This window comes from Pelobates fuscus, chromosome 7, assembly GCF_036172605.1.
Source record: "Pelobates fuscus isolate aPelFus1 chromosome 7, aPelFus1.pri, whole genome shotgun sequence".
Classification (NCBI taxonomy): domain Eukaryota; kingdom Metazoa; phylum Chordata; class Amphibia; order Anura; family Pelobatidae; genus Pelobates; species Pelobates fuscus.
This window is the reverse complement of record NC_086323.1, coordinates 86,486,098-86,500,902: the sequence shown is the minus strand read 5'-3', so window position 1 is coordinate 86,500,902 and position 14,805 is coordinate 86,486,098. Positions and strand designations below refer to the sequence as shown.

General features: G+C 37.7%; 1 protein-coding gene across 4 annotated transcripts in view; it reads right to left on the bottom strand.

Annotated features, from left to right (window-relative positions):
* SUCO (SUN domain containing ossification factor) overlaps positions 1 to 14,805 on the bottom strand; it is a 93,527-nt gene that overhangs the window by 42,078 nt on the left and 36,644 nt on the right. For all 4 annotated transcript variants that reach the window (XM_063426175.1, XM_063426177.1, XM_063426176.1 and 1 more), the window contains 6 exons: positions 14,431 to 14,557; positions 12,179 to 12,302; positions 9,581 to 9,702; positions 6,262 to 6,329; positions 4,982 to 5,089; positions 1,841 to 1,946 (listed from right to left, as the gene is read on the bottom strand). In XM_063426175.1, the coding sequence (XP_063282245.1) occupies positions 1,841 to 1,946; positions 4,982 to 5,089; positions 6,262 to 6,329; positions 9,581 to 9,702; positions 12,179 to 12,302; positions 14,431 to 14,557 (655 nt within the window). The remainder of the gene's footprint in view (positions 1 to 1,840; positions 1,947 to 4,981; positions 5,090 to 6,261; positions 6,330 to 9,580; positions 9,703 to 12,178; positions 12,303 to 14,430; positions 14,558 to 14,805) is intronic.

The following is a 14,805-nucleotide window of genomic DNA, read 5'->3' as shown; positions in this document are numbered from 1 at the left end:
TTACCTTGTAACACCAGAAATTGTGTTCCACTCTGCATCCACCAAGACACAATGGTTAGTATTATGACTCTCTGGAGAGTAAGCGCATGGTGCTACTATTTAGCAAACATCAACTTTTAAGAAAACCGAGTCACGTATGCAAGTTATACATATACCAAACATGGTTTTAATTTTTTGTTTAGTGTGTATTTTGTACTACAGTCTGCATCAATTTACTACACTACAGAATATTATTTATGGCAGAAGGTTGAACACAGACATGTGCACACACATTAAACTAAAAGCTACAAAATACATAGGCGATGTAATTAACAGCACGTTGAGTGGTGAACATGGCTAAACGTTACTGATGGCAAAATGCAAAGTAAAACAAACTTCAACTCGGTATAGCAGCAACTAAGCAGAAGCATTAAACAAAAAAAAAGGAACGAGAGAAGTTTGGAAAAGAAACGTGCTACCAAGATTAGAATTCAGATGCATTAATTTTCTATAGCGAGAGAAAGAAAGCAGAAAAAAAAAATAATCATTGCAGATGGTTTCCCTATTGAGGCCCTGCCAGTCACCCAAGAAAACGAGTAAAATGTGATTGATAACCTGAGCGTTTATGAAATACATCTCACAAATACAGTTGTGAATATACAGCTATTTAATTTAAAGTAATTGCATATTTAGATGGTGAATTGATGAATTTTACATGGCAAGCATTGGGCAAGGTTTACCATGAATACAGGGAAACAACTAATTTATTGTGCTTATAAGAACCTTATGTATGTGCGTGTGTGAGACAGAGAACATAATTTCTCAACATATTTGCAGAGTTTATTACTGTTTTTATAGACATACATAATATAGCATGAAGATTATAGAAAGCAATTTATGGCCAGAGTCACAAACAGATTTTCCATAAACAAGTGGAAAGGGAGCCATTGAGGCAAGAAAAATGTATTGGTAGATCATAAGTTTTATTGTAAACGTGTTCACAGCATGTTATGAACAACTACGGTAATTACATAGGAAAATGGCTGCAGAGATTAATTCCCTAGCACATGCCAGTAAGGTAGCAGCTTTGTGTCTGGGAGCGATCTAAAAGCACATTTATATCTCTGGAGGATGCCATGCATTGCACTTATAATTACACTGCGGTTTGTAAGCCTGATTTGATGGAATATTAAAGATTATTTTATGCAGTTTATAATGTACAGAGTATAAGCCGATTATTAATGAGGGAACACTCCATGTGCAACACCATATTTTCAATTTTGCTTAGACCTACAGGAATTTGCAAACCTCACTATTCTCCTGACCAATTACTTGTAAAGAGGTTACACCTCCTCTGACAGACTATTACAGCTCCTTGTGAACCAGCCTATGCAGAGATCACATCCAATAGGAGTTTTCAGAATCCTAATAGCAGCTGCAGTGTAGCTGTTCCATGCATCTTAACTGTATAATAAAAATTCCATCTAGTGGTAAACATATCCAATAAACCACTATTGAGGCAGGGTTATATGACTCCTGCTTAGCAAAAGCTGCAAAGTCCAAGTATATATTTATTTGTTTGCATTAATGTTAATGGATTAATAAAATATGGAAATCTTCGGTCATTTAAACTCTGAAATTTGAGGCTACCCACTCCAGAAGCTACAAACCAGTAAAATAATTATTTTAGAATATTTTTGCAGTATACGAATGGCTGGCAGGGTCACAGATTCAGTAGCTATTGAAAGCATATCTTCAAGTATCTATAATCAAGATGTTATGACACTGCTGGCTTTAACTTGGTCTACAACATTTCAGGCCTACTCTGTTAGATTACCAAGGTCACATAGAAAACAAATACCTTGACGTATTTTGCATACATCTGCTCATCCAGCGGAAAGCTCTGCACTGTTCTTTCATCTCTTGCGTGAAATGTACCCAGCTTTACCCACTTATTAGTTGGATACCTAAAATGTTAAAAGGAAGCAATTTTTCTGTGAATGTTTAAAATATCTTATCCATAAATTAAAGATTTTAATTATAACTGGTGTTAGTGATAAAAATAGTGGTATTTCAAGTAACATTCCATTAGTTTTTATTATTTAGTAGATATATCCACAAAAAACATGTATTTATTTCTCTGCTATTTCTCTGAATGAAGTTTTTTTGGTGGGATATGAGCGAAAGAAAAAACTTCCAAAAAGCTGCCAACCTGCTGTCTGTAGCCTTCGCAAGCCCTCCCCCCCTCTATCCCTTTGTGCTTATCCAAGAGTGTGGTTGACCATGTTTTCCAAAGTTTCTCAATGGGCAGTAGTACAGCTCGCTGGAAAATGTGGGGAGCAGGCATGCTCAAGCTTCTTGCCTCTACAGTGCATTTGCCACTTCCACTAATGAAAGAAGAAAACCTCCCTGGATATCTGAGTGACAGCCAAGGAGGTGAAACTGCCCCAATTATAAAAGTGTGGATTTCTTCTAAAATTTCTTCTGCCCTGTTTTTAAATGTCAATAGTCTTAGAGCTTGACAAAGACCTCTTACCAGGTCAAAACGTTGCTGCTCCTTTTTGTTGTTCTATTAAAAATGCCTGCGGCTTGAACACCTTGAGTGCCTGGAGAATTTCTTGTGTAGTCTTGGTCTTTAAACACAAAGAAACTCAGCAAGCTGGAGTGCTTAATGTGTCTGGAGTATTCTTTTAACAAATTGATGCGATAATTAAATGCATGAGCTTTTTCGCCCCTAAGCCTCCAGAGAGCCATAGCAAATCACTTAAAGGAACACAAACACCAAAGAGTAGCAAAAGCAAAATAAAATTAAAAAAACTCTTTAGTAGATACAACCCCCACTTTAGTTTTTTTTCTTCTCATTAAGAAGACTGACTCTGTCCACTGTGCAGGCGCACACTAGAAAAGCAGTGAGAAAGGACACTGGTGTGAGAAGGCCTGCTACTTTCATTAGTCCATGAGAGCTACCATAAAAAGGAGAAAAACAAAACCCAGTAGTTTTGATTGAGAGCCAGGGAGGGGTTTCACAATGTATTTATAAATGCTGATTTCCCATTTAAAAAAGTAAATAAAAATAATACACGCTTTTCTAATGTGCAATTAAAATTGGATTCTATTTGCGTGTTGAGTGGTCCTTTAAGACAAAAATAAACTTGGATAAAATGAATCATCAACAAAATAGATATCGGCATTAAAGCAGCTCTATCACTTTTGAAATTTATATAAAATAGAATCTTTATAATATATTCATAATCAACTGTGTTAAGATTTGATGGGAATTTTAACAAAATCAAAATAAGATTAACTTTGTCTTATGGTACAAGCCTGATCACAAAAGGCATAGCTCTCACACTTCGACACTGGGACAGCAACAGACAAACTAGCCGAACAAATCGCTCTAGCACTACCCATTGAGGCCCTTTCCACCCTTTTTCCAGATTTTAATTTTAAAATACGACAAACGTCGTATCACCTCCTTATATCACCTGGTATACAAAGTCAAACTCTGGAAGTTTAAAGAATTACACATTTTCGAATTTACAACTGAACTCTTGAATACATAAACATATGTAGAACGAAAATGATGGACAACAGCTGTCAGATGCAGAAAAACAATCTGCTTAAAACAAAAACCTCCAGTAAAACTCATCTCAGTTTTGTACGTGTCAGAATACAGTCGCTCACCCGATGAACAAATTCCCTACTTACAAAAGTGGGAAAACGTCTTGAAAGTCACATTTACTGACTCCCAACGGAAAACAATACTTCAAGCCCACAAACACCTGACACGCTGCAACTCCCATGTGGAGCTATCCAGGAGAATACAATACTGTTTGTATATGGTCTCCACTCGATTAAAACATCTTGACCCTGGAAAATCTGATACCTGCTGGCAGTGCCAGGCTGGTGCAGGCTCCATGCTTCACATTTGGAGGTCCTGCCTCCAACTATCCCAGTACTGGGCAAACATCACCAGACATTTACAAAGGTACAAACACACACTTACCAAAGACAACTGCAACTTTATAACTACTCATGTTCCTGGAAAGAAATCCCAAAACAACGTATTTAATATACCATATAATAATAGCAGCATTCACCGTTATAAGTCAGCGATGGCTAATAAAAAAACTTGCCCCGACAATCCACAAATGTATTAAACTAATTACGTAACACTATGAAACGATGGCATGAAAAGCAAAAAAAAACACCAAATTCTGGAAAGAAGCATGGACCCAATGGGACTGCTACTTAGACTCAGACTCCCACCCTGCCACCAAAATGCCAACTTGAGCCAATACTCAGATCTGATATTAAGGCAAACTGAGCCCCACAGATGTGTATATCACCACCAAAATTGTATGTTGGGTTGATCTCCTGTTACAGGCCCTGACTTCAATGGTAAACACCCAGTGGAAAACATCAAATACTTCTACTTCACCATAACGGTCAACGGTGTGCTGCATGCACTTTTACAGCTCAATGAACATCACAAGAATAGCCTCTTCCCCTATACCCCCCTCACGCACCCAAACTCCTTTTTTTAGGTCATCTCATGTTACCTCGTTCTATTAACTACCCATCTATATACTCTCTGGAAGGATTTGTTCATAACACTGCATTTATGCTGTTTGCCTCTCTAATATTGCATGCCCACAGAGTATACACCCCAAACTTTAATAAACCGTTGAATAAAAAAAATAAATAAAAAAAATTAGCTTCTACTTTCAGGTTTTGTTTGGTCAATTACCACAGCCATCGCTAGCAAATGCTGTGAATCATGGGTATCATCGTTCACATTGCGAGATTTGGCCAGTTGAGGAATATAAGTAAATTAGTCACTTGGATGCAGTGATTTATAAAAAATTTCATATGTGAACAACAATAATTCAAGAGGCATTGCATACATGATCCTCATCCATTTAAAAATGTAGCTACATTTAAACCTATTTTACATTATAAAACAACGATTGTCAAGTTTGTAACAAAGCTTATACAATACCTGTCACTAATAGAAACCAGAAAATCCTTTGGAGTGGAGGAGAACAGCTCATAGTTTGCAATGTCCAACTGTTTCACCTGGATGGGTTCACACAGTTCTATAACAAGCCTGAGGGGGAAAATAAAGTTTAAAACAAGAGTTTCAATAATCTATATAGAGTATGTTCTATATCAGGGATAGGCAACCTTTTAGCAGCACTGTGCCGATATAGGATTGTGATGTCCCGTAGCGTGCCGGTCCTATTTTTTTTTTAAATTGAGATGTCCATGTTGCTGTATTCTGCTTGTGTTATTTATGCTGCAATTGCTTGGTATCGTTGTATTTGTGCGTATAAAAGCTAGTATATTGTATATGTTCATTAGTAGTTTATGGTATCTTGTATGATACATATGAATGCGGGCTGTGTATTGGGGCCGCTTGTGGAATTGTGTGTGGATGGATATGTCACATTGTGTGTTTGGTAGTGTGTGGGGAATGTTTGGGGTATTGCATGTAAGAGGCTGCATGTGGGGTTGTGTGCATGTATGTGGATTGTTAGCGGGTTACGTTTGTGCAGGTTGTGTGTTGTGTTTGTGTGAGGGCTGTTTGTATTATTTGTATGAGTGGAGGGTTATTCTACATTTCTGTGTATATCTAGCAGTGTGGGTGGCTTCCATGGGTTCCAGTGGGGACCAGGCTGGCCAGGTACAGGTCAAGGACAGGAGCTGCAACAGCAGCTGCGGGCCGCTCTACTACAGTGTGGATTCCCATTCACAAGTGCTGGAATGAAGTGATCTGAGATTACTTACTCTCCGTGCTGCAATGCATAAATTGAGGATTGTCCTTCACCACCTTTTCGTATTAGCAGATATCTGAAGTTTTACTGGGACTCCTGATAGGCCAGAGCCTGTTTGGCTCTAGCAGCCTTGAGTGCCGCGCAAAGACGCCTTGAGTGCCGCGCAAAGACGCCTTGAGTGCCGCGCAAAGACGCCTTGAGTGCCGCGCAAAGACGCCTTGAGTGCCGCGCAAAGACGCCTTGAGTGCCGCGCAAAGACGCCTTGAGTGCCGCGCAAAGACGCCTTGAGTGCCGTGCATGGCACTAGTTCCGTAGGTTGCTTACCCCTGTTCTATATAATGCTCTAAAGTGAAAATTGTTTTTAATAACTAAAGCCCAGGCAATAGAAGAACAAAGTTATTAAACAAAACATGCAAAATAAATAAACCATTAGGAATGCATGAATGAAAAATTCAGTAACAAAACACAAACTAAAACACACACTAACTGGTTTTCAGCCACTTACCAAATTTTTGCGCTGCAGGGATTTAACATATACAGATCCATATTTTCTATTAATATTGCAGATGTGCTCTAGAATATATAATAAAAAAAAAAAACATAGTTGGAAATGACTTCAAAAAGGGTTATTTTTTTTAATTTATTTTTTTTTTAAGTATTTTTTAAATTCTTTATTTTTGCATGACAATCATATTGAAATAGTTGTACAACATTAGTGTGCATCATAATAAATTGCCACTATGTGGTGTTATGTTGGTTTCAACACTAAAGTACAACTTAAAGGGACACTCCAGGCACCCAGACCACTTCTGCTCATTGGAGTGGTCTGGGTGCCAACTCCCACTACTCCTAACCCTGCAAGTGTAATTATTGCAGTTTTTTATAAACTGCAATAATTACCTTGCAGGGTTAACTCCACCTCTAGTGGCTGTCTATTAGACAGCCACTAGAGGGAACTTCCTGCTCTATAGAACAGGAAACCTATGCTAGAGCGTCGCTGGACGTCCTCACGCTGTGTGAGGACCTCCAGCGTCGCTCAAATCCCCATAGGAAAGCATTGAAATTCATTTTCAATGCTTTCCTATGGGGAGACGTAATGCGCATGCGCGGCATTGGCGCGCATGCGCATTAGGTCTCCTCGGCCGGTGGGCGGGATCAGGAGACGCATTCGGTCTCCTCGGCCGGTGGGCGGGATCAGTCTCGCCCACCAGCCGACGGAAGAACAGGGAGGAGCGTCGCGAAGGAGGAGACAGCGGCGAGGGACATCGCCACTGCCTCAGGTAAGTGACTGAAGGGGTTTTCACCCCTTCAGTAACTGGGGATTGGTGGGTGGGTGGGTGGGAGAGGGACCCTCCAGTGCCAGGAAAATGGCACTGGAGTTTCCCTTTAATAACGTGCCATGTTACATGTTAATGGCCATTCCTTTTTAGATATCAAAAAAGTGTCATTTTTTGGGGTAAGGTAACATTCTATATGTATCATAGAAGCATGGACATATCGATACATGCTGTGCCCGTGACACATCGTTAACGGTATAGTGATTACTGGTATTTTTCATTTTTTGAAGTTGCCACCGGTAGGCACAAACATGGTGTCCAGTCCCAAAAAAATTGTTGCTATAAGACATAAAGGAAAGAGAGAAAAAAGAAAGGATAGAAGACCATAGAAAAGGGGTCTTTTGATCATGGTTCTAGTTTTGATGGTTTGTATGGGGAATGGGGAGGTGATAAGAGGAAAGTGCTAAGTGTCTAAGTAGAGGGTCACCTATACATTGTTCTCCGGTTTCTCATTCTACTAATGTCCCTAAAAGTAGGGTTGGTGCCTCCCACTTTTCCTGCCTCAGATCAATCCGCCAATGTACAGTTATCCCAAGGCTCCCAGACTTTTTGAAATGTATTTATTGATCCCATTACTCTAGCTGTCAGATGGACCATGAGGTGAGTTTTTCGGATTCTGGTTAATACGACTGTAGTAGTCAGGACATCCTGTTTTAGACATAAGAATGGTACTGCTCTTCGAGCAGCCAAGGTGATTTTATGTATGAGTTTTTGTTCATGTCTGGTCCATTCCTCTAGTAACCTATTTAATAAATACACCCATGGATCAAGATCCGGGGCCCTGTGGAACACCCGCACAAATAGATCCCTGACTGTACCCCAGAATCTTTTCATGAGTGGGCAGTCCCCACCACATATGAAGGTATGTACCCTTCATACCACACCCTCTCCAGCATTCATGAGTCGGAACTTTATTCACTCTGTACAATTTTACCGGTGTGATTTACCATTGGAGCATTGTCTTAAAGGATTGTTCATGAAGTGTCACACATATGGACGTGGTATTACTAGTCTCCCAAATCTCCTGCCACTCTATGCTCTCTAGTTCTTCACCTAAATCTTTTTCAAATATGTTTTATAATAAGTTCAATATGTCTAAGCTCTTCAGCAAAAATACAGTAATGTTGACAAATATTTTGTCTAGTGACAAGAAAAGTAAGCAATTTAATAATTAGCAGGAGCATGAAACGTAGGTTGCTGTTGTATATGTCAATCCTATAGCTGGTTGTATCAGGATTATTCAAATTATTCACTGAAGTGAGAAATGTGGGGGATAATAAATTAGAGTTTCACTACTTTGGCCTTAAATTTCAAATCCATTTTAAAATGACAATTTTCACTTTAATGAATAACCCTGTATGCGACCTATACTCTTATGAATAGTCGTTACAAATATCCTAAGCATTAACTCCAGTTGTCCAACTTTTTAAATAAATTATGCAAATTTAGACATTGACGTTGCTACTTGCAGATGGTGGTCATTTCATACATGTCATTAAACTCCCAATCATGCAGATTAGTGGAGACACAAAAGTTACATATGTAAATGGTAAACTGCATTAATTCAGACTGGGATCTCAATGCTAAGTTAACAATTTTTAATTTTCAGAAAATGCTAAAATATTAAAATTTTCTGTGGATTATTCAGAGAGGTTTGCTGATGAAATGCCCAGGGTGGAGCAACCTGAAGCAGTGTATAAATATTATACTTTCAGGATGAACACCATGAGGATACATGGGAGTTTAACTACAGTCAGTGGGTCTGGTAACAATAAAATTAAATGTAGACGCAGTTGTAGTTGAATATACTAATGTGTTGGCCTTTTTAGAGATAAAACGCATTAACTGTGTTTTTTACTACCTGGATTTATTTTATATACACTTATTTTGTTAAATAAAGTAGTAGTTTTTTTTTTTGTTTTTTTTTTTAAAACCTCTTCTGGACTTGCCCCATATCTTTTCTGCTGAAGCCAGGATACATTTCTCCTTGGTGTGGAGCATACCAAATAAGTGCTGTGGATTGAGCAGCACCATATTTTTGCTCTCCCTCTTTCATAAAGTCTTCCGCAAAGACATACATCATCTTGAGTTAACCTGCCTACAAGAAGTCACCATGTACCTTAGCACTTTATTGAAGAGACCAAACATCCTTAGGCAGAGATCATACTGACGTGGCACTACATAGTAGAGCTACTCGAGCTCTATACTTGATAAGTGCACTTCTTCTTACTCAGCTATTTTATACAGAATATACTACACTATATTTTGTGGTCTTCTTTCTCTTTGATATATCCAACAACCACTGAGACTACTTCTACCTCAGAGGCCCTACCCTCTCCTACCATATGCATTTTCTTTTGTACCGGAACAGAGATACTCTGGTTTGGGTGTTAGAGCTGCCTTCAACTGTATGTGCTAGAATCCTATATTGTAAATATAAAATTAGATGTGTTGGCACGGACTTCTGTCCACTTTGTGTCAAATTACCTTGGCTTCAGGGTTTGCAGATAGTATTTTTGCGCCACACTCCACCGAAGCATAATTATTTCTGTTTTTTTGAACCTTCACAGAGTGTTGTCCTCCATTTGAAGATGTATGCATGATCAGGCCTACGGGGGGAGAAAATAAATATATTCCTATATCTGGATAGATGTAATATATAGAATAAATTTACCAAGATAAACAAGAAAAATAATGTGGGGGTTTTCTTCACAATTACCTTGTAACTTGCATGTACACACACTGTTCAATGTTACAATGGATATTTAGAAACAAACTAGTATATATATGGATAAACAAACAAAAGATCATGGAAGCTAACAAAGCAATGCACTCTCTAAGGATACAACCGCTCCGAGCTGCTGGAGGGGCCCCAGGATGAGAAATACCAGGAAAGGAGACTGAGATTGGATTCCAAAGAGCAGATCTCATGAGGTAGGCTGGATGGATGGAAAATTAATCTTGGGTATGTGATAAATAGAATGAACGCAAGTTATTAAGTGATGATTACACTTTAAGTTTACTAGCAGACAGATTACCGTTTCAGGGGCCATGTGAAACTATCATCTGACGTTCATCCAGCTCTTGGTATGCCTTTTGTTATTAATATCTACAGCAGACTAAAACATGAAGGTCAAATAGAAAGGCTTCTAAACACAGCTCAAATCTAAAATATGTTAAAGAACATAGATTGTGTTTCAAGATCAGTCTACTTCTGACTCAACTGAAGTTAAAAAGGGAATGAAATATAAAAAACAGAATACAGAAAATTGCAAGGAGCGATCTGAGGTTGCAGACCTGCATTCATACTGAAACATGAAAATAGAATCCTTTCCTGCAAATAGTTATGTGATAAATGAGAACAAAATGTATGCAAGAGGAAAAAAAAAAAGTGTTAGGATGACGTGGGTTCGAACAGACATGTTTATTCATTATTAGTATCAGTTCACATATTACTTCTTTGTAAGACGATTTTATTGGCTTTAAACAATAAACCAAAGTGGCTTACATGCATAAAATTAAAAATGTTACAATGCAAACACCCATGTTTATGGTATAGAAGACATTCCAAAAAGTAACAAATGCAAAGGTCAAAGAATATTCACATATTCAAAGTTAACGAATGATATGAAACTATGAATTATAGGTTATAAATACAGTTGAAAAAACCATCTGGTAGATAACACAAAAAACAAAACACTTCTGTGCCAAAAAGGGGAGCCCTTCATGAAGGAATATAATAACCATCGTTCTTGACATTATACATTTAAAAAAAAGAAAAAAAAATTCATAACACTGCACAGCTGCAATCTGCAGGATAAAAAAAAAAAAAAAAAATTGCGATGTGCGTTCCACTTGTATATGCAATCGCCTCTTCCAGTATGTCATTGCTGCCTTCTCGCGTATGACACGTCTCAGTCCTTCATGCTCAGCACTTGACGTCACCGACGTATGTGGGTTGATGATAAAACAATGCATGCGCCACAGAAAAAAAAAAAAACGTGTCATAGTCAGGCGCAAGAATGAAAGATCTGCAGGACATGCATGATGCTCAAAATAAAAAATCTCAGCCACCTACAGGTACATGCAAAAGCTGCAGATTTATAGAAGTTAGTGAGATTCAGATGAGTAACTTTTACATTCCATTTAAGACTCTAAAATGATCGAACAATTTAGTTAAGAGACATCTGGGGTGTCCATACATGAATATGCTCTATTCAACACTAAGATAAAATAAATTAGATATTATCTCTCTCTCTATTTATATATATATAGATATCTCTATCTCTCTCTAGAGATTATATATATATATATATATATATATATATATATATATATATGATTACACAAAGCAAATATTCAATATCAACAAATATGAATAGGATCCAATACCCAGGGGTATTGAAAATCTGCCAATAAAATAATGATACCACCGGAAACAGACATTGAGATTAACATAATCCTGATGAAGTACGGTTTATATACCCACTAGCTCGACATCAACTCGTCATAAAGAGATCTATTTCCATGTGGTCCACTTGCAATGGAGATACCCCTGTTTTACTTATACTCTTGCGGCTGAGTATTCAAGCAAGACAAGCTTGAATTAATTTCTACGTTGTGGGTACATTTCCATCACATTTCCATTTGTAGGTCTCAAACTATACTAAACTATATGCAGTCTGTTGTATATCTATATCTGTTTGACACTCCAGTGTCGTTTTTAGAATCTGTTCCCCATCTTGTTTGCAGGTTGTATAATTTAATTGGCACATTTTCAATACCGTGGTTTTTCTGTATATATTGTATTAGATCCCCCCACCTATGCATATTTGTTCACTTTTGTCTGGTGTTTGTTGTGAGGCAACACTGTGTAGGGTTTTCAATAATTTATTTTACTTTGTAGTGGTACTTTTTTTTTTTTTGCTTTACAACACCTTCAATATTACTTACCATGTGAATGCATGAAGTTTCTGTACACATCTGTTATATAAAACATTTTGCTTTGATGTTTAATGCTTACGCTCACGCACATAGAACATTCGTCCACAGATACCATGTTTTATGTTGGCTACAAAAACTTACTTTTTTCTTTTTCAACTTCCATTACTTGTTTCTTCCACTCATCAAATGTTGGAATGTCAACAGGGTCCTTTTGGCTCCGAGAAGCTGCAGGGTCAACTCCAGAGGTGTCCTTTTGGTCAAGTTTCTGCAAATGCCACAAACATAAAACATATTAAGGAACAATATATTAAATGCAAAATACTTTCACTGCACAAGAAGTCAACATTTTCTCAGCAATTTCCAACCCCAGTATAATAATTATGGATCAAAAGATCCAAAAGCTCAAACCACCTAACATTTAAAATTGCCAAAGAGAGTTGCTACTGTACTCTTTATAGGATACCATGACCTAATAGCCATTTATGCAACTGAATCTATAGAACAAGAATAAAATGTATTTTAAACTAATTTCTAAACATATAATGTAAAAACAATAATATATTGTGTGCCAGTGTTGTGTGTATGTAACTATTAGGTGTGTATTATATTTTAATTTCGTGACCTTGCGATTAACTTAAATATCATGGTCTACAAGTTTCATTGGGAATTTAAATCAATAGAAATTACTTCCTTGAAGCAGGGGTACGTAGGAATTGTTTTTAGATCGGATGGGGTACTTCTCTGTAGAAAGGTTGATAAAACTTGTCTATATAAATACATGGACACAAATAATCGCTTGGCCATCAAAAGCCGCAGGACTGGTTTAGGAAGCAAACATGTCTCATTGCCAAACCACATGCATTGCCGGTGGATTCTGAAAACTAGTTCTAATTATATTATTCTTTAATTCAAAATCACACATCTGCAAGTTTGCCTAGTCTACTATGTAGTAAATAGCAACATTCAGACATTTAAGTTTGTTCTTGTTCCCCCTCAACATTTTTTTTTTCTCTATAATGCTAACACCGAAATAGAGCTGGCTGCATGACTTCAGTCAACTTAAAAGCAATAAGAGAAACACTATTGAGGGGGAAAGATCACATAACATAAGAATGGAGGAGACTATAAATCACGGTGTTGCACGCACTGTCAAAGCCATCATACAGCCTTTTTGAAATTTGAGTTCTGCAGAAACAGGTTTTATTAACCTCTTCAGGACCAGAAACAAGCATGCATGATTTCCTTATCCCTGGATCTAAAGGGGTTAAATATAAAAACTGTGTTATTAAACTTTCAAACAGTAATACCTGTGTTTTATACAGAAGATCAAACACTTAGCACTTGTATGTTTACACCAGGGGTGGGGTACCTTTGGCCCTCCAGAAGTTATGGACTACTTCTCCCATAATGCTATTTTATATGTTTAATGCTGGCAAAGCATCAAGGGAGATGTAGTCTACAACTGCAGGGCCAAAGGTTCCCCACCCCTGGTGTACACTATGCCTCGGGTGGAGTAGTAAAGTATATACAGTAAAGAGTTAACAGAAAACAGCGATACTTCACCCTTGGGCCTGGGTGTACTATTTCAGCTGAAATCACATTTGAAAAATGTTGCTTTGAGGACATGAACTTTCTTTGGTAATGTGCTTAGGATAGAGTATCACAAATCTGAATCCTAAACTTTGTGAGTCTAGCTACAGCTACAGTTAGAATGTAAATAATTTAATTCCCAGGGGGGGGGGGGGGGGGGGGGATTCTATTCTATTAACTACAACACCATCATTGGTTTCAATACATTGGCTTAATGGAACATGCTAAGCCCGTAAAACAACTTTAGTTTAATGAAGCACTTTTGGTGTCTAGATCAGGTCCATGCTCTATAGATTTATTGGTTTCCCCCCCCCCTCCCCCCCCCCAACACAGTATATTGATGGCCACTATGCCTTTATAAATGTGATCTTTTATCAACTTAATATGTGAATGACAGGTTCAATTTACAAAGAGTGTCCCTAAAATCCACAGATACAGATCAGACAGAAATATAATTACTGTGTCAGTGGGCACAGGCTAGATGCATACAAGTAGAATCAATCAAGCAAACATTTAGTAACCAGATGCAGTTATGAAGCATACAGTAGCTATGTAGCTATTTATTTTATTAGAGAGTGACTATTTTAAGTTGGCAAACACTGATTTATGTCTGTTGAGAAATTACTTAACCCAACTGTCCAGAGTTCACCTATTCTCTGGAGTGGCCAACACATGTATGAGTATATTATGAGGAGAAACAAATTAATGAGAATAATGATGCAAACTATTACACGACGGCTAACCCCATTCACGTGAGAACTTTTGAAGGTTACCGTTTATTTAGGGTCAGAATACACACTTACCTCTGTTACAAGTTCTTCTGAGCCATTAATCAGTAACTGCTCCTCACTGGTACCGGCATAAGGAGAGTTTTCATCTGGTCTATTGTCAAGCGGAATGGAGTTGTTTTCAACATGTTCATTTCCAAGACTAGAAGGAAATTTTGAACAAAACAAAGGTAAAGAAACTATACAAGACATATTTTAAGAAGTGTGAATCATGCATTTCTTTGCAAGCAAGCGCATACTAAAATATGTATTTTCCATTCTACATATACACAATACACTCCATGGCATCAGAAAATAAGAATTATGGCTCTGCCCTCCCCCTTCCCAAGCAATTATAATTTGACATGCTTGTATTATATAAGTATTTCCATTAGAGACAGTAATGGCTAA